Source organism: Chelmon rostratus, chromosome 14 (assembly GCF_017976325.1).
Source record: "Chelmon rostratus isolate fCheRos1 chromosome 14, fCheRos1.pri, whole genome shotgun sequence".
In the NCBI taxonomy this organism is placed as follows: Eukaryota; Metazoa; Chordata; class Actinopteri; order Chaetodontiformes; family Chaetodontidae; genus Chelmon; species Chelmon rostratus.
Genome location: NC_055671.1, coordinates 11,607,405 through 11,634,332, shown reverse-complemented (window position 1 = coordinate 11,634,332; position 26,928 = coordinate 11,607,405). Strand labels below are relative to the sequence as shown.

Below are 26,928 nucleotides of genomic sequence, written 5' to 3'. Positions count from 1 at the left end.
GAGGGTGTGAAATGAGAGGCTGTGTTGCATGTATCTGAATGTCTGTGCTATGCACTGTAAGTCTGTTACTGCACTATAATTGTATGTATTTTTATGTGGCAACCTTTACCACATGTCCACGACGAATTTCCCCAGGGACAAGTAAAGTAATCTTGAATCTTGAACAGTCCTGAGAAGAAGCCTAATACGGTAAAAGTGAAAACACCTGAGGGTGTGAACTGTGATTCCGCCTTGAAAGGAGTCAGAGAATGAATTTCGATGCTCTCCTGCAAATCTTCCTCTGTTCCCATCAAATGAACATTTCCCCGTGCTTCTCTCACAAAAATCTGTTTCATCGCAACATGCACAAGAGAATTATATGATTGTCATTAAGGGAAAATGTGATTTTTCCTCGTAAAAGCTAGAAAAAAAATGCCTGTAACACTGTCTCTTGAAATATTCTGCTACCTATAACACATTGATCGCTTCTCCTCCAGCAATTTAGTACTGTACTTTCATGGTGCGGGGTGACTCAGAAGAGAAAGATTAAAAACAGAATGGTCAAAATCAAAGCAGCAGAGGCCGAGATATCTGAGCCCATTCTCATTCCCAGAGCGTCAGATACCGACGCTTTGTCACACCCCTCGGCATTTCAACCAGACGCACAAGGTACCCTTAAACGTCTGTATGAGACACGCCGGGCTTTCAGCTAACTCCACTGTAAACCCATCCCCAGCAATATCAGAAACTCAGAGCAAGGCAAGGTCACATAGCATAAAGTCAAGAAAGTCCTTAAATGGAGGCCGGCGGGGTGGATGGATGGGTCAAACAAACACATGAGTGAGCGATCTTTGCCTGTGCCTCACCAAGGAGGTTTGGTGGCTAAACGTAAGGAAATACTTTTAGTGCCTAAACCCAACCAAAGCGACCATTTCAACATTAACCACGTGTTAGAAGGCTTTGGCATCATGAGAACATGTTGGTCCAATACTAATACACGGTGGAGTTCGCTGAAAGCCCGGTGCGTTTCATACAGGGGTGTGACGGCGGCGCAATCCATGTGTGAAACTGGTGGAGTGCCACTTTAATTAGTTACTAAATCTCCTTGTGTTAATTCGTTAATATATTCAATTAGCTCTCCTCACAGGTGCAGTTGCTAGCACCGTTCCTCTCCAGTCTACTTACTGCTGAACAAAGCTGGAGGTTTTCAGTGTGACATTACCAGACGTACCACCAGGTGACAGTATTCCTCCTGCGTTGGCCTCGTGTTGACAGGTTGACAGGCGGACAGAATGAAGCATTCGACCGAGTACAACACTGCGACTAAACAACGTCCCTATGAACCAGCGGCGCCCTGATTCACTGGCTGCACTACATGCAATGCAAATCAGATGATTAGTAGTCTGCCAGGACGACAGCATTTTAACTCAACACACAACAGAAACACTCTGTGTGGATGTGATTAAATGCCTTTTTCCACCATCAGAGATAGAATTGTATTACACACAAACACACACACAAAAAAAACAATAATCTTGTCTGTCAGTATTAGAAATCATTGCAGGGAAACTGGAGATGAATGATTTCACGGTGTATGAAAATCAATTGAGCAAGTTCACATTTTACCATTTAGACAAGCATATTTTTAACAATGTCATTTAATTAAATCCAGAACATGCTAATGAGAAAACACTGAGGCCTAGTAACAATTAGCCCTATGTGCAGAAATGAATGCGTGCCAAGCAGTAGGTGTTATACCTTAAGTCCATAACTTTTGGTGAGATGTAAACAAAGATGCTCATTCTCTTCAGGCAGAAGAGAAGAAACAGCTTTCCCAGCGACAGACTGTGCAACAATGTGTCCTAGAGTCAACGTGTGAGTAAAAGAGAATTACAGCCAGATCAACTTGAGACGTAATTATCGTGGGTGCTTTGCTGCTGTTTGGGCAGCAGCACTGTGCTTTTACTGCATGTAGGCAAGCGAAAAACCATTAAAACAGAAAAAGGGACATTTTAACTGGCACTGGCACACAGTCTGAATATCCTCATGACCTATGCTCAAAGTTCAATGGCAAGTTTTCCCTGAACTCCATGCCCTGCACTACCTATTAGTTTGTTGCTGAATGTCACATCAATGTGTTGAACTAATGGAACCTCAAGTGAACTCACCCATATCAACCTTTTTCTTTTCTTTTTTCTTTTTTTTTTCATGCTTTGCTTCCTCTGGAGCCAATCCCAAGCCTCCTGTATCCTGATGTTGTGGAAATAAAAAATGAATTCCTTTCTTCACCTGGAAAGAGGTGAATTCACGATAGCCGAACAGAAGAAAACCCAGAAACCGAGAGGGGAAAAAAAAGAAGAGAGGAAAAAGCATCAATGAAAAGAAATCGAAGGCTTATGAAAAAGGATGCAGTGCAACATGATGTTTAGACGTGGAGGTGCCAGACATAGATTGCACCTGCAAATGTAACACATTATTCTGTGTGACAGCTTTCAGATACATTTATGGTTGTGTGAAGGAAGGATTTGCTGTAATGTCAGCATCATATTTTGAAGAGCAAAGTACTGAAAAAACTACTCTCAGTTGTTTCAGCTTTTGTTGCTCAGTGTCAGAGCTCTGACTTAGCAAAAACATGAAAAACAGACCTGATCGATGGAGGCTGTAGCCTAAAGCTGCTCTAAACGTGTTGCATCCTCAGTCACAGATAAGACCAACATAAACAACAGATCCAACTTTACGCACTCTAATTAACAATGACATTAGCAGCCAATAAGAGCTAAAAAAAAATGATTACTTGTGTTTAATTCCACAACTGAATCTTAAATGTTAACAGAGTCATCAATATAAAGGGCTTTTTTCCTTCCACATTTTACTCCCTGCACTCATGCTATATGTTTCCCATCTTGTCTACCTATTTTTCATTGTCTCAGAAAAAACCAGCACGCATGCTGAAGATCAAATGGGACCGTGTAAATTGCCGCACAAATCCCAGCTTGCACCAGCCTACGTCAATCAGTCGCTTTTCTAACCTTTTTTTAATGCCTGCCAGACAACACAGGCACCTTAATAACTGTGCTTACTATTGGCCAATCAGGGCATCCATTAACACCAGAGTTAATTGATTTAATGTTCTCCAGGGAGTGAAATTAAAATTAAAATTAATTAAACTTTCATGCGTCTCGTTCTGTGATTATATGATGGAAAGATCATTAAAAAAAAAAAAAACCTGACAGACAAATTGGCAGATGCTGCTGATAGAAGAGCAAGAGACGGTCACGTTGCGCTGCCACGCGGGCCTGGTTCGGCGGCCCCACTGTCGGAGCTGCTCTTCTTTTTGTTGAAAATTTGCCTTCACATCAAGAACATTGTTTGTTTTCTTTCACAGTTTCCATCAGGCGGTGCATTTATTCAGTGTGGTCTTGAAATGCTTGATGTACCATTTGACAGAACAGCCAGTAGACATGTAAGAACATAATTTGCTCATCATAATGGACAAATCGGGGGCACGCCAGCTTCAATCTCTGTCATCTGCTGTGTGATGGTTCCTCTGTTCTGGGGGTCATTTGGCAGGCCTGAACATTAAAAAGAAGCATAACAGGAAATGGTGTAGAAAGCATTTACATACTGTGTATGTTCTAAAAATTCTTCAAAAGATGCAGCAACGGCCATGAAGCGCTGCCAACCACTTCAACCACCGCCTGTAATTTGATTTCTATTTAGCTTCTGTCCAACTGTTGTGGTGTTTGACAGTGGTGTCCTTTGTGGGGTTTTTTTTTTTCTTTTTACATCTTGGCCAGTCATGCGACAGAGTGGCAAATAGTGAGGAAGATATAATAATTTCACTCCCGACACTTTTCCTGTCAACACTTATTCAGAGTGCAGGGCAATCCAGTTCATCTTGACACGAAAGTAACGGGCGCTCTTTCATCACGCTTTTAACCAATTTTAGTCCAAAGGCAGAAGCCCCCTTTTAACAGAGATAATGATAAGCATGCAGTTGCATCCCACTGAGAGGAGCTCAGCAAACACTGCCTTCCTCCTTATGCTGTGGTCCGACTCATAGTAACGTACTAGTGTTGTCTACCGGCTCTTGCTGACATTAAGAAGATATGCCTTTCAAATATCATGGCCTTTGGGACTGGGTCAGAGTTGCTATTTATAGAAGAGCAAGACTTCACGATAGTTTGGCTCGCTCGAGTGATAACTGAAAATAGAGCAGGTTTTAGTAGCTCTGCTGCAGATGAGTTTGTGTCAGTTGTTGCTCCGGGCACTTGAACAGATGTGATCCACACAGCCTCTGGATCACTGGTCTTTAACTACTTACAGTGCGAGTGAAGTAATACGCTGCATAACTGCTGTGGGGTTTGCTAAAACAAACGCGTCCTGTAACTGCCCTCTAACGCACAGACTCATGAATGCAGTGTCACCCCACAATATGATAATTAGCAGATTTTTGCAGTGCTTTGCTTTTTTAGGTGCAACAAAATGCAATTTTTAAAAAATGCAATATACCGCCACCATCTGCTGGCCAAGGCACTCCTGCCAACTATGGGGAGAAAAACAAGTTAGCCACTGCAGCTGCCAGATATTATCACCAGCCTGTATTTCTTCTCCAATACCAGACAGCAGGGAAGTGGAGTAACTACATGTGAAAAATGTGACTAGAAAAGCATAATATTCTCATTTTATGTCATGTTATTCTTATTTTAATAATAATAATGAATAATGGAGGATCATTCAACTCATTGCAGATTGTCTTTAACAATGAAAACAGGAAGGTTCAGATTGTTCTTACTGCTTTGATCAGGTTGACTGAAACTCAATAATTGGTTTTGACCCCCCCCCCCCAGTTTATGATTAATCTGTAAATGAAGCTACCATCCTGTAATTCTTACATCGTGATCCTGGTGGGCCCCTTGATATTCATGTGTCATGTAATATAAAACCTCTGTCCTCAACATATGCCCCACCCATTACTTAATAAACACAATCTGCCCCGCCCTCTGCTTAATATTCATTGTAGTGGCTTTAAAAAGCCGAACCTGAGCCTGCGGGGTGGGTGCCTCTCTTGCTGTGTCTCTGGGCCTGGCGGTGTGTGCCTGCTATCTTACTGTTTACATTCTTCCACAGTCAGAGGCCTGAGCCGCTGCAACTCGTGCCACCATGTCTAAACCCTTGTCTGACCACGATAGAAAGAAACAGATTTCCGTGCGCGGCCTCGCCGGCGTTGAAAACGTCGCAGAGCTGAAGCAGAATTTCAACAGACACCTCCACTTTACGCTGGTCAAGGACAGAAACGTGGCCACCAGGAGGGATTACTACTTTGCTCTAGCCCACACTGTGCGGGACCACTTGATTGGCAGGTGGATCAGAACCCAGCAGCACTACTATGAGAAAGACCCCAAAGTAAGTTCAAGTCATAACAACATACAACACTCTATCAACACTTAAAACACTCTATCACAGTTTTCCTCATGTACAGGGGGAATTCTGGCAACTATATTTGATCTGAGAACTGGTTCATATCTTAAGGGCATTTGTGGAATTCGCTGTGAATTCGCTGTCTGTCTAGTACACACTGTGTGTCATAACCTGCATCTTACTCCGTCTTATGAAATAACTCTGTTGCTTCTGGATACTGAACACATTTTAAGGCCATGCATCATTTTCATTGGGGCAAGGGCTTTATATCCTCTAACTGTACGTTCAGCAGCCTGATGTCAGTGTAATGTCAAGTCATGACATTTAAACTTCACCGGGGCTTCTTAGCACTCTGCTGGTATGCTGCCATTCTTACAGTGTGTTGAAACATTAAACCTCTCCATGACCTTCTGTTGCCATCCCGTCTGACCATAAAGCACATAGCCTTTACTTGTGTCATTTAAGCATATGCCTGCAAGGGTGTCTGAGTTCATATAGAAGCAGTCGCACGGTCTTAGTCACATAATCGGAAAAGCTAAATCTCAGCAGCTGCATGGTTTTTAACAAGCAGCTATACAGAAAAAAAACCTTAAAAGTACAATAGAAGGCGGGATTCTCTAGGATAAAGCAGCAAAATTGCAATCCACACCACATTATTCCTTGAAAATGTCACACAAACCTGGTGCAATTACAATAGAGGGTTCAGAAGCAGAGTGAAACTCTGCTCCAATTGCATTTACTTAGTGGTGAAAAATGTTCCTCGCAAGATCATTAATAACTCTACCGAATAAAGGGGATCATTTTTCTTTCCTTTAACATTGGAAAAAAAATTTGCTGCGCACCTCGGCTTCCTCCACAGGGTTGCTGTTCTGTAAGTGCCAAAGCCCTTAATCTCAGCAGACATCTCAGGAGACGTTTATTACTCACATTAAGCTCATTTTCAGACACCGTTTAATCGCATGTTGATGGACGGCAACCTCGAACCTAACGGTTGTTCCGATTGCTCTACACTGAAAGGTCAAAGGTGAACCCTTAAAGGTCTGAACAGGTACCAGATGGCCGGACGACATCCAAGCCCAGTCTAGAGTTTTGTGCTGCATGTAAGGTCATTTGCTGCAAAGTCACTGTTACAATAGAGAGATTAATTGTTCTCTCGCTAAAAAACCTATTAACGTCAGATAAGATTTGAAACATATATAATTTAAAAAATCCTGTTAGTACCTAAGTGATATATCTATTCTTTATCATTTCACACATCTATCTGAACCCCCCCCTCATCACTCCAGACTTGAACTCCACAATGAAAGGGTATCAGGCTCAGGTTGACCTTTGCAGCGACCTCTACAGGAGCTATTTTTGCCCGGGCCAAAATGTTGGTGTTATGTAATACCCAAAGCAATCTGTCCCCGAGTCCCTGTCCTCTCCTCTGCCTTCCCTCCTCAGCCTGTATCCACCCCTCCATGTCAGAGGAAAAAAAAATGGCTACCTAAAACTAAATGGCAAAGGCTAAACACAGGCTCAGGTGGCACATTTCTACGCTCTCCCAACCATGAAGCTAAATCATGAAACCTGAAGATTCCTCTGCCAGTCTGGACTGGATGTTATTGTGACATTTGGCTTTTGGTTTCAGCACCAAATTTGTACCCGCCAGGCTGCTGTGGAAACCTTTCTGCGACCCTGAACGTACGATGGCGCTAAAATATGTCCGTTATAAGACTTCTGGATGTTCAGTGATTATTTCTCCCCCTCTGCTCAAACTGTAGCGTGTTTACTACATCTCCCTCGAGTTCTACATGGGCCGCACCCTCCAAAACACCATGGTGAACCTGGCACTGGAGAACGCCTGCGATGAGGCCACGTACCAGGTGAGACAAAGACTCTTCATTTATTCCTACAATAACTGTGACATTTCCTTTTTCAAAGTATTGCTAAAAAAAAAAGGTCATGCATTAGCACATGTTGTGTTGTCGTCCGTAGTTGGGTCTGGACATGGAGGAATTGGAGGACATGGAGGAAGATGCTGGTTTGGGAAATGGTGGTCTGGGTCGCCTTGCTGGTGTGCATCTTTCCACCCTTCCTGTTGACTCTGCTTACATACTTAAATAATGCATTCCTGTACATAAGAGCGAGTCAGAGCTTTTTTCATGTGCTGTCTCTGGTTTTCAGCCTGTTTCCTGGACTCCATGGCTTCGCTGGGTCTGGCTGCCTATGGCTACGGTATTCGCTATGAATTCGGTATCTTCAATCAGAAAATCGTCAACGGCTGGCAGGTTAGAAATGATGCATTTCCATCGTTACTGCTGTCTCCGTGTAGAAAAACTCTGAGTGTTTCACCTCAAATCACCTGCTGGATGAGTTTCCTCTAACGCTATCAGGACCTGATGTTCCTTGTCATTTTCAGTGTCTGGCTCCACTCAGACGCCACTCACCTAATGAATGCTTTTCCCCCACGCGATATAAATGTATGTCATTATCCAGGTTGAGGAGGCTGATGATTGGCTGCGCTATGGCAACCCCTGGGAGAAGGCACGTCCCGAGTACATGCGTCCAGTGCACTTCTACGGAAGGACCGAGCATCACCCCGATGGTGTCAAATGGGTTGACACTCAGGTGAAACTATGACTTAAATGAGCATGAATAATACCAAAAAGACGTCTTCTGAGATGGTTTTTTGATGACGTCTGTTTCCTCCTGTGATGGTACTGGCAGGTCGTGCTGGCTCTGCCATACGACACCCCTATCCCCGGCTACAGAAACAACATCGTCAACACAATGAGGCTGTGGTCTGCGAAGGCTCCCTGCGAGTTTAACCTTAAAGACTGTACGTGTCTGCCAGAGATAAGATGTTTTTAGTCACGCAACAGCTGTCAAATGACAATGAATGAAAGGAGTTTTTTTCCCCCTTACAGTCAATGTTGGTGGCTACATTCAGGCTGTTTTGGACAGAAACCTGGCAGAGAACATCTCCCGCGTGCTGTACCCCAACGACAACGTAAGAAAATATGGCTATACTACCTTTTAATCCACCATGCACTCATGTGTAAACCTGGATCAGAGGAAATAGCTGAATGTTGAACATTAAAGGACTGTGGACTGTATGGCTCCTGCATAAATGGAGGGTTTATCTTAACTAAGTGAAGAGATGGATTTCCATAATTTGGACCCCCAGCTGGTGTCCTTTGTCTACAGCTAGAGCCACTGCGTGCTCCTTCTATCGTCCTTCACTGCCGACATAAGAGGTGACCACCTTGTACTGAGTCGCTGAAGGCTCAAGAGGAAGGATTTTGGAGATAACCCTCTAGCTCGAGCTATAACTCATGTCAGTTCTGGTAATTTATGTCTGTGCAAGTGAAAGGAGAAACAGTGGTGGGCCAAATGTGTGCATTCTGTTCAGTCAACGTGCCACTGCTGTTCCATCATGTTGTGTATTTCTATTAACAACAAAGATGTACTGAAATAACCAAATTAATTGATTAGTTAATCAAAATTAAAAAATTCTGGTCCCAGTTTCTCTAATTTGACTGATTTTTATCATATTAATCATCATATTAATGTTCACATTATTGAAGACACCACTTTGAGGATTTGTAACTTTCAAAACTGATTGCTTAAAAATAGCACAGATCAGTTCATAATGGAAACAATCAGCCTTACAGTTTCTTTGCACTGCCTCTCTATTTGACAGATATTCCATATCTGCAAATTGACAAGCAAGCTGAAGGTGATAGTTCCAGCTGTCCTTTCCAAAGAAAAAAAATACTTTAATATTCTACTTTTTTGTGGTGTAATAAATGTGAAATTAAACATAATTGCTTTTCAGAGGCAGAAAAAAAATCTAATAACTTTTGAAATTTCAAGGATCCTCTGGTTCAAACACTGAACAGTGAATTCAGCTTCCATGAATATCTCAAATAATTGTTAAAGGGAACTGCACAGTTACACAAATTGTGCACAGATGTAATACACTTCCACTAGCATGCAACTGTATATTCTGTATATTCTAAATCTGTGATTGATATTATCCTTAAATGTTTGGATTTGAATAGTAATTCTACAGACAGAGCTGCAGCTGTGCTGCCACTTCCTTTTTAGGTTGAGTAATTATTTTCTTAAAATGAAAAGAATCACATTGTCCAGGAGTGAATATAGTCAGTTATGTGCAAAAGGTAATGTTTAAGGAATAAAAAATATTATTCATGTTCGCCTGCAGAACAGAATCAGACAAATATGTGTCTTCATCCACAGTTCTTTGAAGGGAAGGAGCTCCGTCTGAAGCAGGAGTACTTTGTGGTATCTGCCACCCTGCAAGACATCATCCGCCGTTTCAAGGTCTCTAAGTTTGGCTCCAGGGAGATTGTTCGCACAGACTTCAGCAAACTGCCTGACAAGGTGAAGCGAAAAAACTCAACAAAATAGTTTCTGTCAAAAATGAAAAGGTTTTTCCCCCTGATGCTCTCTCTGTGCTTTCGTTAAATTGCCTCCTTCAGTGTGTTGAACAGGCTATAGGTGGGTTTTATTGTATCTTATGAGAATAGTTGAAATGAACAGTATCTGTAAAGCATTTTATGGTGTATTCTTATTCTGTACTGACACTTACAATGTTCTGCATCTTCAGGTTGCGATCCAGCTGAATGACACTCACCCGGCCATGGCTATTCCTGAGCTAATGAGGGTTCTGGTTGATGAAGAGAAGCTTGACTGGGAAAAAGTGAGGAGGAGCAACACTGACATTACAGCAGATCAGAATTTTTCACAGCTTTCAAAGTTTCATTTTTCAAATTTGAAATATACGTTAGTCTTTAAAACCACGACCATGTTGCCTCATTTGCAGGATTATTGATTGGGACATCACCATTTTTGTGTAGTTAATAAATTATGCACCACCACCACAGAGAGACATTATATGGCATGAAGTGATTCTTGACAATGTTTATCAAGTCAGTTGTTATGTTCATAAAGTCACACACGGTAAAAAAAAAAAAAAAAAAAAGAAAAAAAAAAGACTATTTTCTATTTTCTCCTGGTGGTGTTCAGGCCTGGGACATCTGCGTGCGCACCTGCGCCTACACCAACCACACCGTCCTCCCTGAAGCTCTGGAGCGCTGGCCAGTCGACCTCTTTGCTCATCTGCTGCCTCGTCACCTAGAAATTGTCTATGAGATCAACCGTCGCCACCTGGAGGTTTGTACTGCACATTGCAACGTGTTATCATTTCCACGCACACTATGTGTACTTATGGCTCCTTCTTGATGAGGAGGCGCACCCTGCCATGTTCTCTGTCTTGTCATCACAATATCTGTCTGTACTTTTATCTGACTGGTTGGTGTAATCAGTGAATTTAGGGAGTGGTGGAAAAAACTCAAGAGTATTACTTAAGTACAGTTTTGAGGTGCTTTCCGTGAGTATTTCCATTTTATGCTACTTTATACTTTTACTCCACTACAATTCAGAGGGAAATATTATACTCCACTACATTTATTTGACAGCTATACTGACATTGCGGATTCTGATTAATTCTACAAAATGCAATCAAAAAAATCAATCTTGATGCATCGTTATGGAGATGATAATATGGAGATGAGACATTTGTTTGACATTGTTCCCCTGGTGAAATTCACAAGCTATCCAGCAGTATATATCCGAAAACGAAGCCCCACTTATCCACGTATACCAGTTGCAACATTAAAGTACACATTACTACACAAAACTAATTCTAAGCCAATAATATATGTGCCATTTTGCATATTGAGTACTTTTAATTTTTGCACTTCAGCTTTTGATGCCGGTGCTTTGTCCTTTTATTTTGTGAATTTTGAAGACAGGAAATCTACTTGCAATAGAGTATTTTTGCACTGTGGTATTGCTACTCTTACTTAAGTAAAAGATCTGAGTGCTTCCTCCACCACTGAATCTAGGTGACTAATAGATGTAAAGTTTACAGAGCTAATTTAAAAACGTGACGCTATAAAAGTAGGAGCAAAAAAAAAAAAAGAAAAGAAAAGAAGAAGCACAATAATTGGAATTCTGATATTTGATGTTTTCTCCGCTTATGAATGGATATTTTTAGATTGCCACTACAGAAAAACTCATTAAAATGCGAGGACTGATTGTAAAGCTTAGCATGAGCGCCTAAATGCTGTGATGGAAAAGTCAAAGAACAAAATGGCATTTATTGACTTTTAATTGCAACATCTGTCAGAATGAAATTACACAGCCTAAGTTCAGCCTGCTGAACAGAAAGAGAAATACTCCTGACATGAAGGGGCAGGCAGGTTTTATGAGCTGTAGCTCGACCAGACCTGCACAATAATACACTGAGTTTCACTTGTCTACTTAATTACTGATGGAAATTGTCCTGATGATACTAATTTGACTAATTTGATTTAGCTGTGCTGACCTATTTTATATTCACGATTATGGAAATGTATGATTCAGCTAGTAAAATAAAAATGTAAGAGTTATTTTTTTGTCTTGTGTTCTTTTTCACTTTGCAGAGAGTTGCTGCAAAGTATCCCGGTGATAATGATCGTCTGCGTCGCATGTCCCTCATTGAGGAGGGCGGTCAGAAGAGGATCAACATGGCCCATTTGTGCATTGTGGGTTCCCATGCTGTCAACGGAGTGGCCCAGATACACTCTGACATCCTCAAAGCAACTATGTACGTCCCTAAAATAAACACTAATTTGCCAGTAATAGTGGTAAATAAAGCAAAATACAGTCTTTCTACAAAATGCAGTACTTCCACATATTCAGTACAACACATGTATTTTTCATAAATCGCCATCCTCTATGATTTTACATGCTGCAGCATCATCTGTGCGCTCTGATATGTGATGCTTCACTCTGCCTGCAGTTTCAAGGACTTCTATGAAATGGAGCCACACAAGTTCCAAAACAAGACCAACGGCATCACTCCTCGCCGCTGGCTGGTCATGTGCAACCCTGGGCTGGCTGAGGTCATCGCCGAGGTTCGCCCTGTCTTCGCACACAGACTTCACACACGTGGAAGCCGAAAACGCCTTTTATTCACTTTTTTCTCGACTGCTGTTAACAGAGAATTGGTGAGGACTTCATCCGTGACCTGGACCAGCTGAGGGACCTCTGCAACTACGTGAACGATGACGCTTTCATTCGGGATGTCGCCAAAGTGAAGCAGGTAATTAACGTATTGTTTTGTATGTCAACTTTGCAGCGAATGTGTCAGTTTGGAATTAACACGATCGTGCTTTAAGATAAACAGATACTTGTGAAGGAATAGTTGTATTGCAGCTGGTTATCTTAACACAGCCGCTGCTCAACAGCGCAAAGCCCTGGAGAGAAGTGGCACATATTCCACATCAAGCGATCTGTGCCTTTTAAAGATAACATACACACACTGTTCCGCGGTGTATTCTACATACCCTCGGAGCTGTACCTCTGTGATCAATGTCACAGCCTCTGCACCAGCAGTCAGCATGTACTAAAGTCAAAGAGAGCGTTCTCTTTGACGCTTGTGCTCATGTCATTGTGTCTCTTTCACTCATATCTTATCGTGCCATTATAAAGCTACTTTGCCAAAAATATGCGTCGGCATGTAGAAATTGTTGCCTTTCATGTGATGATGGCACTGTTTTGATAACGTAGGAAAACAAGTTGAAGTTCGCTGTGCACTTGGAGGAGCACTACAAGGTGAAGATCAACCCCAACTCCATGTTCGACATTCAAGTCAAGAGAATCCACGAATACAAGAGACAGCTGCTCAACTGTCTGCACATCATCACCTACTACAACCGTAAGCGTGCCCCACGCACGTTCTCCAATTCCAGTATCGTGGCCTTTAAGATGCTTTCAGGGTAATATTGTATTTGTGTGTGTGCGTCAGAGCCTGAACACCTCATCTCTTCATGTCTCCACCAGGCATCAAGAAGGAGCCTAACAAGCAGTGGACTCCAAGAACTGTCATGATCGGGGGAAAGGTTTGTATTTTAACGGCACACGGCTTTAAAAACAATCTCACCCTCACAGCTCAGGTTGAATTCATCCCATGTCACTTCTCTAACCGCTTACGTACACGCAGGCTGCTCCTGGATACCACACTGCCAAGATGATTATCCGTCTGATCACGGCTATCGGCGAGGTGGTCAACAATGATCCCGTGGTCGGAGACCGCCTCAAAGTCATCTTTTTGGAGAATTACAGAGTCACACTGGCGGAGAGAGGTAATTACCAAATATTTGCCCTATTCCCAGGCCTTTTCTCTCTTTCTATCCATTCTCATGCTCATCACCATGTTCATTTCATGCTGACGTCCCCAGCCAGGATTTTTTTTGATACGCTGCCATAAACGCAAAATGCTTATTAGAGTCATCAACCAGCTACTACTGTCATCTTTCAGCCATCCCCGCAGCTGACCTGTCAGAGCAGATCTCCACGGCTGGCACTGAGGCCTCTGGCACGGGCAACATGAAGTTCATGCTGAACGGAGCTCTAACCATCGGTACCATGGATGGAGCCAACGTTGAGATGGCCGAGGAGGCCGGCGAGGACAACCTCTTCATCTTCGGCATGAGGGTGGATGACGTCGATGCACTTGACAAGAAAGGGTAAGGAATGAACCCAGATCTGCCAGAGCGTCGTGTTTACATTTTCAACTCCTACCTCGTTTAAGGAGGGCGATACACAGCTGTAAGACCCCAAATATTTGTCTACAAACTAAAAAAATTCTTTGACCTTGACATAATTCCACAGGGGGATATCAAAAGGAGCATTTGCGCCTCTACAGTATGTAATGTCTTTGCATATAAGAACACAGTGTGTTACCTGGTATCAGTTCCAGTTAGTGAAATAGCTCTTACAACTGTCAAGACATTTTTATTTCAGCGCAGTGAGCTTTATGTGTTCTGACAATCCAGCAGCTTTGCAGTGTCTCAGAGAGGCTTCGGTAATGATCACCAGACTCCAGTGTTTTCTCCAAACAGAGGTTTTCCACCATGAAAGGTGTGGCCTTGGGGAACCTGCTGGTACTCTGACTACTACCCCTTCATTACTGGACCGGTTACTACAGCAAGCGTGTAGTTCTGTGTTTCTCTGAATGTGTGTATTATTTTTTTTTTCCCTCCTCTGTCCTGCTTAGATACCACGCCGAAGAGTACTACAACCGCCTGCCGGAGCTGAAACAGGCTATTGACCAGATTGCTGGAGGCTTCTTTAGCCCAAAGCAGCCTGACCTGTTTAAAGAAATTGTCAACATGCTGATGCATCATGACAGGTAAAGACACATCTAACATTCGCAGCCTGAGGCGCACACACGCATGCACACATACAAATAAGAACGTGCAGAAACTTGAGTCCTGGTGCAAAAAATAAAACACCTCAGAGCCTTGTGCATGCACACCAGCAACATTTTGCACTCTTTAACACATGATAATACACACATGCACACACATGCAGGCCATATGCATTCACACTGTAGTATATATTTTCATTGAGTTAATGGCATTCTTTTGTGCTCAGATTTAAGGTCTTTGCTGATTTCGAAGACTATATTAAGTGCCAGGAGAAAGTCAATGCTCTTTACAAGGTATGTTCATTAAAAAGGAACTGCTCATAAAGATCTTTTATACATTTATGGCATGATTTTCACCATTAATCACCATTAATCACCATTAATGGAGGGAGACTTAGAGCTAATAATCTTAATACTCACTTATCATTTTCATCCCTATATCAGAACCCCAAGGAATGGACCAAGAAGGTGATCTACAACATTGCTGGATGTGGCAAATTCTCCAGCGATCGCACCATTTCCCAGTATGCTCGTGAGATCTGGGGCATGGAGCCCACACTTGAGAAACTGCCTGCCCCTGATGACAAGCAATAAGCTGTCCACATGACAGAACAACGCCCCAACTTTCCTCGCTCGTATCACGCCGCCATAAGACCTGACATGGTTGATACTGTGCATGTGGTAAAAGCCCCCACAAATCTGCGTCCACAGGGATTAGCATTAAATGCCTCCTGCATTATTACACAAACGGTCGGCTCCTGGCTTCCGTTTTTCATACCTGCATATTAACGGTGTAATCAAACTGCTTCAGTTACCATCAGGGATGCAGAGATGGCTATCTACAGTAGCTGTCATCAAGTGGATAAAAGCGCTTTGTGGTGGGCTTTGAGAATTTATTGGTAATATTTTTTTATTCAAAAATATGAACACTTGTCTTTCCACTCAGACCCATTCTGAATAAACTTTGTTCGAAACACCATAACAGCCTTGGTTACTTTTTCCAGCTGTTCCCACTCAGTTCAGCAGCTTGAAAAACATTTGCAAACGTCCTGTGGCAAAGGGACACTAAGGATTTCTCGCTACCCTCAACTGGGATTAAACTGATAGTGAACTTTAGGACAGTGTCTCTGCAGAGCATCACCACAATCAGGTTTGAGAAACAGTGAATCAGCTGTACATTTAAAACCCATTACAAAAACTACAGCAGAAAAACACAATAAAACTGAAATGCATATGGTACAAACAGTTTAAAGATGTCCCATTAATAATGCATCTTCAAGGAAATGACACTCAGTGTGCAATGAAAAAACACTGACAGTATATTACCAACTGCATTATCAAATTCTGAGACCATGCACTCTCCTACGCACTGTTTCTATCTCCGTTCATAGCCATTCCACAGCCTCACTTAGGCATGCTCATGGGTACAGCAGCCATATCTGTCTCTGACTTTCTCAAAAGGAAAAGAGAATGCATCTGTATTTATGAGGGGGTGAGTCCTTTAACGTATTTGGAAGGTCGAAAACACAGAAGGGGAAATAGCATGTCAAAAGTGTAATGGGATATTTGTGAATAATAGAACTCTCTCAATCTTCCACAGGGCACAGAAGTCTAATCTGTAATTTGAGGAAACAGTGACGTTAGTGCAAATACGCACATCATCGTGTTCCGTGTGTCGGTCGGGTGCGTGGGTTGTAGTTGAAGAAGGGAAGGGGAGGTGTTTAGAGAGCACTTACTGTCTGACACACTAAAGAAAACCTCAGGAGGAGAACCCATTACTGCTGTCACCACCTTATTAACGCTGACTCTGCTTTCAGATGATGGAGATCCATCAAGGTGAAGCAAGATTCAGTGCTGGTGTTGATGTTGCACATCAGAGTGCAATGCATCATTGATTGATTTGCAAGTGAAATATGCAGTTTGTTTAACATGGGCTTTTTGTCGTATGATGATTTTCTGTGAAGATTAACAGCAGACAGCAGCGACCAAGCTCCAGGAGGCCTGACTGTAGGCACCCCAGAAGATGTTTTAAGTCACACACGGTGCATGCGATTTCTTTCTAGTAATGCACTTGGGGGGGTATACAAGTCTGATGACATGTGTTTTCAGTGCAGAATAGGGGCTCTGTGCCACTCACAACAATAACAATGGCAATGTCACTCACCAGGCTAGCAGCCATACGCCACAAAACAATTTGACAAAACAATTGACAAATTATTTCCCGTTAGCCAATGAATCATGCAACCCAATGTAGCGTTGTTAAACACTTTTCCCACTCTGATGTAGTCCTGCTATTGGCATATTCAGTGAAACACACATATGATAAATCCATTTCAGTTAGCCTAGCGGCTTCAGCGAGCTAGCTTTGAAGCTAGAAATCCTGAACCATTGAACCGGCCCACCTGCGGGCCGTAGAGGAAATCAGCAACCAGCAACATGGAGGCAACTCACCCATTATGTCTCCTGGTGATTGCGAATCATAATGCTCTGACAAAAAGCTGCTGGTAACATCGAGAAATGTCCAGACGGTCCACTGTAGCACAAATATTCAGTCCAAAACGTGCTAATAATCCACAGAAAGATGTTTTCTCCTTTCAACTTAGCAAGCCATGTGCTAGCCTCTGCTGGTCCTCTGTGTTTTCCCGACTTAGAAACGTATACAAAGGGTCACTCCTGTTACTCTGTGAAGTTTCAGGTTTGATATGACAAGTCAGTTGACCAATCACGAGCCGCCATATGAAGCCAAGCAACCACAGAGGCCAATGACAGACTGAGTTGGTTAAAAGGGCCTCCTTCTCCTCATCTTCTGGGATATTACACACAATTTATAATGATAGTTATTGATAATCATAGTAAATGATTATATATATATAAAATTGAGACTTTAAGAATATAAACGTTGATATTTATATAGATGAATATGTTTTAAATTGCTTGGTTTTGGAGGATGCCTAGATATACCATTAGAGAAAACATGAAGAAACATACAGTTTCTGTGCTAGTGTTATGAGTTTTTATTGAACTTTGTCTAGAGTAAGGTTTCATGCCAGGGTTCCATTGAGTTTTCTAGTCAATCAGTCCGAGATTTAGTCATCTATTTGCAAAAAAAAAAAAAAAAAAAAAAAAAAAATTCAGGTGGAAAAAAACCCCTTTGACTTCAGTGTGTTCAAACGTCAGTCAACGCCAGTAACACTTACAGTCATTCTGGCTGCTTGGGATAAAAAGACCGAAACCATGCATGTGATACAAATGGCTCAAGGACCTACATCATTATCCACATCAGTTAGAGATTTTGACACCATATGGTGTCCCCCTCCTCTGGAATCTGAGAAATGCTGATTGTAGGCTGCTGAAATTCAGGAATTAAATGGATGATATGCTTTGAAAGGATCACAAAGGTCTAATGGGTACCAAGTGGGGACACCAGAAAAAAACAAATAATGGTAGGTAATGTAGGGAGGACATTAGTGGGGCAACACAACAAAAACAGATAACAGAGATTGAGGTCATGTACTGTCAGACCCCCGGGTGCCAACACTAACACGAGACCGAGTTCAGCAGCAGCCAGGACTTTGGTAATTTGAACTTTCCCCCCGTACTGGTGACGGGGTGCAGTTAGGGGCAGTAAAACAAGTCTGAATGCAAACTGTTATCACATTATCATCATTTTATTTATGATAACGTGTTATTTGAATTTATTGCAAATGGTTGTGTGGGATCCTGAAATATTGCCACAGACAAATGACCATTGTGTGCAGTAGAAAGCTATATCAGTTCTTTGAGTTCTTTGTTTTTACCAGAGGCAGGTGAGAGGAAGGAGAAAAGCCAACCAGGTCTGGCGAGACATGGTTGTTTTCTGTCCTGCTACGCAGCTGTGCACCAGTTTTACCCTTCAATGGTGCCACTGGTGATGATGAAACATAGCTGACTTTCTTGACACACACCAAAATGATGTCCCCTTGTTAATAATGACTAAAACTTCATGACGTTCTGACTGAGCCGGAGATATTTTTACACATCAAGCTTTTGTCAAGCCCATCCAGAAATATATGACAAACAGTGTTTCTGCTGAGTATATGACGGAACAGCATCTGCATTCAAAAGACAAAAGAAATGAAGCGACCAACACAACCACGCTCGCTGACTTGCGACCAATGCTGGTTGAGGAATGGGATGCCATCCCACGGCAGTGTGTGACCAGGCTGGTGACCAGCACGAGAAGGAGGTGCCAGGCTGTTGCGGCTATGTATGGTTCTTCCAGACACGGCTGAGACTCCTCTTTGTTAAATGAATAAATTGCAAAATTGCCAACATGTCTTGTTTCTTCAGACTTCAATCATCCAATCCACCAAACAAGAGTCAATAGCAGAATAAGCTCTTTGGCACTGGCAGAGAAGGCCTGGCAAATTTTCATGGGCGCAGCCCACATACTCAGCTCTGCTGCTCATCCCACAAATGCATGATCCTTACAAAGGTGGCACCATGTGAAAGGGAAATAAACAGGCTTTCCAACGGTAGAAGATTTATTTTTAAGAAGCATTGTTACAACAAAGAAATAATCTCCCAAACACTAATGTTTACTTTGGACTGCTCTCTCGTTACGATATGTTGTGTTCCCCGGTTCTGTCTCTGGCCAGGTTTGGTTCCATGTTTGCCTGTGATTGTTTGGTGTTTGCTTCACCAAAAATTTCAAGAGACTTTGAATCTGCCTAACGAGGACTATACTTTGTAAACTGCTCACTTGGTGCTCAGCAGAATCTATATTCTGAGTGATTAAACTGAACTTTGAACTGTGTGGCTGCTTTTCTATCTTTGCCAATTCTGAGAATAAATCAGCGATGTGTCCTGGGGCTGAGGGTTTGGGTCCTGAACACACCCGTGACAGCACTGCACATCTGCATGAATGCGATTGGATGTGCCAGTGATTGTTAAAGCGCGTATAAATGTAATGGAAACCTAACTTAAGTCTAAACAGGCCAAAGAAGAGAGAAATGTACAACTTGTGAATGAATATAAAAACAACTCTTCGCCTGTGCTGCTACATGTTCAAACATTTTTAGGTTTTTTTTGGCTTTGCACTGAGACAAAAGGCCAAAGTGTTATGTGCTGTGTTTTTAACTATTAACAGAGCAAGAGGATGTATAATGTGTCACTGCTTTCAACGTGATTACAGGGTTTACTGGTGCAATATATAGTAAGATAACTCTTCAGGGCCTCTGTCCGACTTCAACAAGTGTAAAGTCCAAACTCACACCAAACATCTAACAGCTTCAGATAACTGCAGAAGTGAATCAGAACCTTGTTTGAACAGCACTTTGCTACACTGCAGATTCTCTGTGATTCTGGTTTCTTGAAAGAGTCTCGCAGTACGCGGTGGCTTGAGAGCTGAAGTTTAGTCATGGAGACTTACACTGGTTTACACCAAAGTCCCAGCCGTGTCTCCAGGAAAGAACTGTTGTCATCCATGTTAAAAAAAAAAACAATTGGTGGTGATGTTCAGTGAGTGCGAGTACGCCGAGAAAATGCACTTTACCTATTTAAAATATTCCAAAAGACATAAAACAGAAATATAACAGAGTGTGATCATTTGCTAATCCGTTTTGAAAACAGCACAAAGATGTTTGATAAGAATGTTTGACCTCATCAGCATCATTAATTTATGTAAATATCTGCTTTTTCTGAATTTGATGCAGCAGCACGTTTCAAACAAGTTGGACCAGGAGCAACAAAAGACTGGGAAAGTCATGGAGTGATCCAAAAACACCTGTTTGGATCATTCCACAGGTAAACAGGTTGATTGGTAACAGGTGATAGTATCATGATTGGGTATGAAAGGAGCATCCTGGAAAGGCTCAGTCGTTCACAAACAAGGATGGAACAAGGTTCACCACTTTGTGAAACACACGAGTGTATAAAGGATGTTACTGCATGAGCTCAGGAACACTATGTTTGGAAATGATTGCACTCTGTTTTTCTTTTCATTTTGCACAGCATCATAACATCTGGTTTCACCCTCTGCAACCTTAGTTGAGTCAACATTTATGCCTGTTTCAACATTCACCCTCCACTTTACTGTCTCTCTGTTGTCTTGAGTTTTTCGCATATTCTGTCAAACGCGCACACTTTTTCGGGCCTCAAACTACAAAACACCCTGAAGGAAGGGGGATTTAAAAGGACAAATCTCTCTCCCATCACAGTCTCGCAGCTGAAAAAACTGAGAGTTGATGTTTTGCTTTGGTGCACCCGCAGCTTCATTCAGCCTGACATCTCATGCTGATTATTACACAAGTGCACACATTCCTCAAAACTAATCATCGGGACACAAACCAGGCAGAAAAGTCTCAGATTTTAGCTGCATGCACCCCTTACACACAAAGCAAATATCAAACGCAACTTATTAACCAAACTATTGGAGTGCGGTGCTGTAGTTCTGTAGTTCAGTCAGCATAACACCTGCAACTGTTGCTGATTGAATTGTCATCACATAGTCACTTATTGACTGCAGATACTGTTATGTAACACAAGGTAAGAAGGATGGGTAGAGGTCATCAGGTTTTTCAGTAGTTGAATATTTATCATCAGTTTCTCAAACATGTACTTATGAACAAAAGGAAACTGCTTCAGCAAACATTTGTTAAACTGAGAAGGAAAACACTACTAAAACCAATTGAGTTTGGTTGACCTCACATGTCGATGCACAGGTACACACACACACATTCACGCTATCACCCTGTCCTTCATAGTAAGTAACCAATAAGAGGCAGAGGGTGTTTCACTGTAAAGAGGGAAAAGAGCACAGCTCTGCACCCACTCCTGATGCTGGAGCTTGCTTGTGCTGAAGCATCTCAACCTGGAACTGTTCCTGCACGGCAAAGGACTAAGCTTTCTACCTCAGTGTTCAGCTGCTAATACCTCAAGAGGTTACATTGCACTAATAATCCAAAGTTCAGAAAAGCCTTAGGAATTTGAGAGCCGATTACTGACGTTAACTCACTGCAGCAACACGACGACTTTTAGTTCTTTTTTGATTTTTTGGCTTTTTTCAGGACTCCTTCTGGAACATTTTGGCCAGGAATTTGTTTGAATTGCTGGTATCATGTGTTGATGTTTTAATGAAGGTGCTACAGATATTCTATGTAATGAAGAAAGACTAATTCAGCTGGGTAAGTCAATCAAATTCTGTTTTATTGTAAGACAAATATGCTTAGCTGTTGATTCTCACAACTGATGTTTTCTTCAATATTTTCTCAGGTGCTACAGCAACATAGTCCTCTTTGCACATCCAAGCAAACTTAAGGAACCTACCAACAACAGGATTTAGTGCCACTAACTTTAAGACGTTGTAAAAAAAAACATGCCGTTTGCCGAGCTGCTAGAGCTGGTGGGGAGCACAGGACGCTTCCAGGTCGTGCATGTGGTGCTCCTCTGCATACCTGTCCTGATGATGGCCAGTCACAACCTGCTGCAGAACTTTGTGGCCTCGGTGCCCCGTCACTACTGCAGCGCGCACACAAACCTCTCTCAGGCCCAGCTGAGCCCAGAGGAAGCGCTGCTGATCACGGTGCCGAGGGACCAGGCAGGAAAGCCACAGAGGTGCCAGCGTTACATCTATCCGCAATGGCACCTCCTGGCTAAGAACGGCACCTACGGGTCAGGGGAGCAGGAAGACGCTCAGGATGGTTTGGACGTTGAACTGCAGGGATGCACAGATGGCTGGTCCTATAGCATGACTGAGAGGACCTCCACGATCATATCTGAGGTGGGAGCGTGCAGCTTGTATTCACTCAGCTTCCTCGCATGTTTATATGTTGTCTTGTCATGTGTGTTAAATTGTGTTTTCTTGTCAGTGGGATTTGGTGTGTGACTTACGCTCGTTAAAGCAAATGGGGCAAACTGTCTACATGGGAGGTGTGCTGGTGGGAGCTCTTATCTTTGGAGTTCTTTCAGACAGGTAACACTAATCTCACCCCTGCTGATGTAACCGTGTGGATTGTTATTGATAAGGCAGTTATCGGTTACAATGACTCATACTGATAGCATCTTTGAAGTATGGATAAATATCACATAAGAAACATAATATTCCTGTCACTGTTAAAAAATTATTCAAGTCAAATGAAGCAATGTAGCCTGACCTCACTGACCTCAGTCTTTGCAAACCCACCTGGCTCCTAGATATGGCCGACGCATCCTCCTGCTCATCTCTAACCTGCTGATGGCGGTGTCAGGGACCTGCGTCGCTCTCTCCAACTCCTTCTCCCTCTTCTGCCTGTTCCGGTTTGTTTGTGGCATGGCCCTGTCTGGCCTGGGCCTCAACACCTTCTCGCTCAGTAAGATGTTTGGCCAGACAATCGCTACAATAACTGGATGCACCCAACAGACACGTCATGAAATATCGCAAACATTTCTTTTTCTGTGATTCTTTCGTTCCCAGTTGTGGAGTGGATCCCCACTCGTGTGCGGACAGCTGTGGGGACAATAACAGGTTACTGCTACACATTTGGGCAGCTGATGCTGGCTGTCCTGGCCTACTTCATCCGGGACTGGAGGTGGTTAACCCTGGCTGTGTCTTTGCCCTTCTACGTCTTCTTCCTCATCTCATGGTGAGATGCCAAGTGCTGAAATTCAAATAATTGCTCAGGTCGCAACCAGATTCACTGATCAGTGTTTAAACTTGCACAGATTTAGTGTATTGCACTATTCAAACATAAACTTCTCATACAGGTGGTTTCATGAATCCTCAAGATGGTTAGTCCTGAATAACAAGCCCGAGGAAGCAATCAAGACCCTTAAAAGTGTGGCCAAATTTAACGGACGCGGCAAAGAGGGTGAAAAAATTGACGAGAAAGTAAGCGAACGTGGTGTGTTTGTGTTATCGTGCCTTATTTTACAGTTGTGCGTAAAATCAGTTTGATTTGAGACAAATCTCTCTTCGTGCGTAGATGCTGCACGAGTTCATGAAGAAAGAGATGTCCGGTTCGCAGGGCTCCTACTCTGTCCTGGATCTGTTCCGCACACCCACGATGAGGAGCATGACAGCCTCCCTCAGTGCTGTCTGGTACGCAGAAAAGTCAGTGACACTTTTCAAGCTCCTTCTTTGAAAGCGCAATGACCCAATGCATGTTTGTTTTTTTAGGTTATCAACAAGCTTTGCTTACTATGGCCTTGCTATGGATCTGCAAAAATTTGGGGTGGACATCTACTTAATCCAAGTGATCTTTGGAGCTGTGGACATCCCCGCTAAAGTAGTCATCACTGTGTCAATGAGTTTTTTAGGACGGCGTCCCTCGCAGTGTGGCGCCCTCATCTTGGCCGGGATCGCTATTTTATCCAACCTGTTGGTACCTCAGGGTATGTTCAAAAACTGGCATGAAAATACTGCAGCACAGAAAGACCAAAAGGTGACACGATGACATGTTCCGCCCCTGTGCAGATAAACAGACTGTGCGCACCTGTCTGGCTGTCATGGGTAAAGGTTGTCTCGCTGCCTCCTTCAACTGCTGCTTCCTTTACTCTGGAGAGCTGTTCCCAACCATCATTCGGTGAGTCTTATGTGGCAAAAAGTAGTGTAAACTTTTCTTTTTCTTTTCTTCTTAGAGGAAAATCAGCTATGTTAATGCACAATTTAATCTAGTTTTTGCTGAGTTTGGTTCAGTTTATTTTCTTAACTGAGAAAAATCAGAGCTCATCTCTATTTCTGAATGAGCCAGATGAGAGTTTCTGTACTCCGTCAGCCTTATTAACAGACTGAATTGCTATTTCGCTGAACAAAAATTGGAAATGCTGCCTCAGAAGTCGGGAAGCAGCTACTGGTGTGCAAGTTTTATTCAGAATATAGCAAAGCTCTCACTATTGTGCTGCAACCACAGTTTATTGTTTATTATATTAATAAATACACACTTGGAGTAGTTGGTGCTTCTGACATAGTAAAATTTATTAAAGTAAAAACTACAGCAAAGAAGAGCTGTGTGGTGTTTATGTTGTTAGTCTGCAGTTTGCACTGTTCGCTGATGCGTTTTATGGCAGGAGAACAAATAAAGGTCAGAGGGCAGGTGGGAGATAAAGATTAATAGGGTCAAACAGAGTCTCCCATGGCATGAGGGCTAAACTCAGTAAGCAGTTCATTACATACAGGCTTGTTGTGGAACGTGTAGATGCCTTCAGCACAGTTGGAATTCTAGTTGCGGCTGTTTGGGGCGTTTAAGAGTTGTGCTTTTTCCCTCTCAGTCAGAATGGCATGGGCTGGGTATCCATGATGGCTCGTGTGGGGGCCATGGTGGCCCCCATGGTGCTTCTCGCAGGGGACTACCTCCCTTGGCTACCAGGTTTAATCTACGGAGTAGCTCCAATCATCAGTGGGGTGGCCGGAATATTTCTCCCAGAAACACTCGGCTCACCCCTCCCTGACACGATACAAGACGTGGAGGACAGGTAAGATGGAGCTCCAGGAGACACGATGTGTTCCTTTCCTCGTGTCTCTGCATGCCCCAGAATCAAAACATTCGTTTTTAGTCACGAAAAGAGTCCATCATCATGGTTGGAGAGAGAGGCAGAGAGAGAAATTGAGTTACCCATATTTGCATTTTCTATTTCAAACACAGGGGATCTGGGAGACGCTCCAAAATGGCACCAAAGGAAGCAATAAGCTTGCAAGACACGCAGGCGAATCTCCTAAAGCAGCCTGCCTGAGGGCTTCTTTATTGTACTCCTGATGTTTTTGCTGACATGTTAATGAAAGTAGAGTGGGTGCTGCTTTTTCTCTGGCCTGTGTATTTGTTTGATGTCCATAAAGAGTTTATTGTATGTTATGACTGCCGGACAAAAGGAGTTGCAATGTTATTTTCTGTGAACAGGTCAATACAGCGAGATGAATAGCTGCAAACAATTAGATCATTGTTTATTTGCTATACAGTAGCTTCGAGGACTTCAGTCTTACTTTGGACCAATTATGTTTTATATTTTAAAAGAATAATTCCTATACCTATATAAGCCTTCTGCACTTTAAGGCTGTGCATTCACTGGTGTTTTTATAGCTTCTTATTACTTTATATATAACCTTGTATTTGTGAACAAGAATGTATTTTCATTAAAATCAACACCTATTCATTTCTGTCTTGTGTGTCTCTTTTTTCTTCTGGTTCATCTGCATTATTTGTTAATAAGGTCCCATTAAATGGGCTGAGTCTTTGTCAGCTTAATTCACTTAAACGAGTTTGATGGAGGACCTGCCTGACCAGGACAAAATACCATGTTTTTAGATTTAAATACCGGTAAACAGCGCCACCCAGTGTGGAGACAGACATACAACAGCAACAGCTTGAAAAAGGTTCTGTTAGTCACTGACTGGGCCTGATCCTATGCGTCTAAAATAAAGCCATCAATGAGTAAACCTACTAGTTACATAATTGGGGTTTTTTCCCCAAGGAAACACATACTGGATGAAGTATTAGCACTACTCCAGTGTTAATTTTACTTTATTTTTTAACTTAATGTTTGGATGACAATGTCTAGTTTCTCATAAATGAGGTCTAAATGAGCCTCACTCTTTAAATATTAAACTGTTGAGTCTCACAGACGTTCTAGCTAATGTCTGCAAGACCTTTTTTCAATTCTGAAAGACATAGTGACGCATAAATAATGGATTTTCTGCTGAATTGGACTTAATGTTGAACATCATTTTCCTATGATTGAGAGCTGCAGAGAGCCTTATGTCTTATAAGGCTCTCTGCAGGGAGAGATGTGGTCCAGAGGTGAGCCTTTCCCCATCAGCTCCACCACTGAGAAATACCAGTTTAGGCCAAAAAAACACTTTTAAAAGTGCAAACAAATATCATGTTTGATACATTTGTGCTGAAAACACTGTAGGTTATACTGTGTTTATACTGTCCTTACTATATTATTTAATGTGTCAACATTAACTTGCTGTTGCATGTCAGTGTCACACTCTTGTGAGACAAAATTCATGAGCTGTATTTTAAATTGGAAGTACCGATGTTTCACATTTGCTTCGATGGATGTTTGAATCTTCAGCTGCATTCAGAGGTTTGCAGCTCCTCCAACACATGCTGCTGTTATACCTTTAAAGTGTTTTTCTATTAAATGTGGAAACATTGCTGGATATAATACCAAGCACCAGTCATGCTTTGCAGAAGGTGTGTGGCTTGTAAATCTTGCTGTTGTGACACCATCTAGTGGTGCATCCATGCTAATGCAGAAACTAAACTAAACATAACTGTTGGAATATCTGTGTATGAGGAGGAAACTTA

At 42.4% G+C, this 26,928-nt stretch overlaps 2 protein-coding genes across 2 annotated transcripts; both read left to right on the top strand.

The window, feature by feature from the left end:
* The first annotated feature begins 5,048 nt into the window (after nucleotides 1-5,048).
* Nucleotides 5,049-15,638, top strand: pygma (phosphorylase, glycogen, muscle A). The gene is made up of 20 exons (XM_041951772.1): nucleotides 5,049-5,385; nucleotides 7,164-7,265; nucleotides 7,378-7,456; nucleotides 7,567-7,670; nucleotides 7,879-8,010; nucleotides 8,110-8,221; nucleotides 8,310-8,392; nucleotides 9,646-9,789; nucleotides 10,016-10,108; nucleotides 10,435-10,581; nucleotides 11,895-12,058; nucleotides 12,254-12,368; nucleotides 12,455-12,556; nucleotides 13,024-13,171; nucleotides 13,297-13,355; nucleotides 13,457-13,598; nucleotides 13,775-13,982; nucleotides 14,513-14,647; nucleotides 14,893-14,959; nucleotides 15,110-15,638. Exons 1-20 carry the CDS (start codon nucleotides 5,143-5,145, stop codon nucleotides 15,257-15,259), a joined length of 2,529 nt encoding a protein of 842 aa, XP_041807706.1. The 5' UTR covers nucleotides 5,049-5,142; the 3' UTR covers nucleotides 15,260-15,638.
* A 6,381-nt stretch (nucleotides 15,639-22,019) lies between these two features.
* slc22a6l (solute carrier family 22 member 6, like) lies at nucleotides 22,020-25,351 on the top strand. The gene is made up of 10 exons (XM_041952800.1): nucleotides 22,020-22,424; nucleotides 22,513-22,616; nucleotides 22,838-22,992; nucleotides 23,097-23,265; nucleotides 23,387-23,510; nucleotides 23,605-23,720; nucleotides 23,799-24,013; nucleotides 24,096-24,204; nucleotides 24,890-25,093; nucleotides 25,264-25,351. The coding sequence occupies exons 1-10, from the start codon at nucleotides 22,020-22,022 to the stop codon at nucleotides 25,349-25,351; spliced, it is 1,689 nt and encodes a 562-aa protein (XP_041808734.1).
* The last annotated feature ends 1,577 nt before the right edge of the window (nucleotides 25,352-26,928 follow it).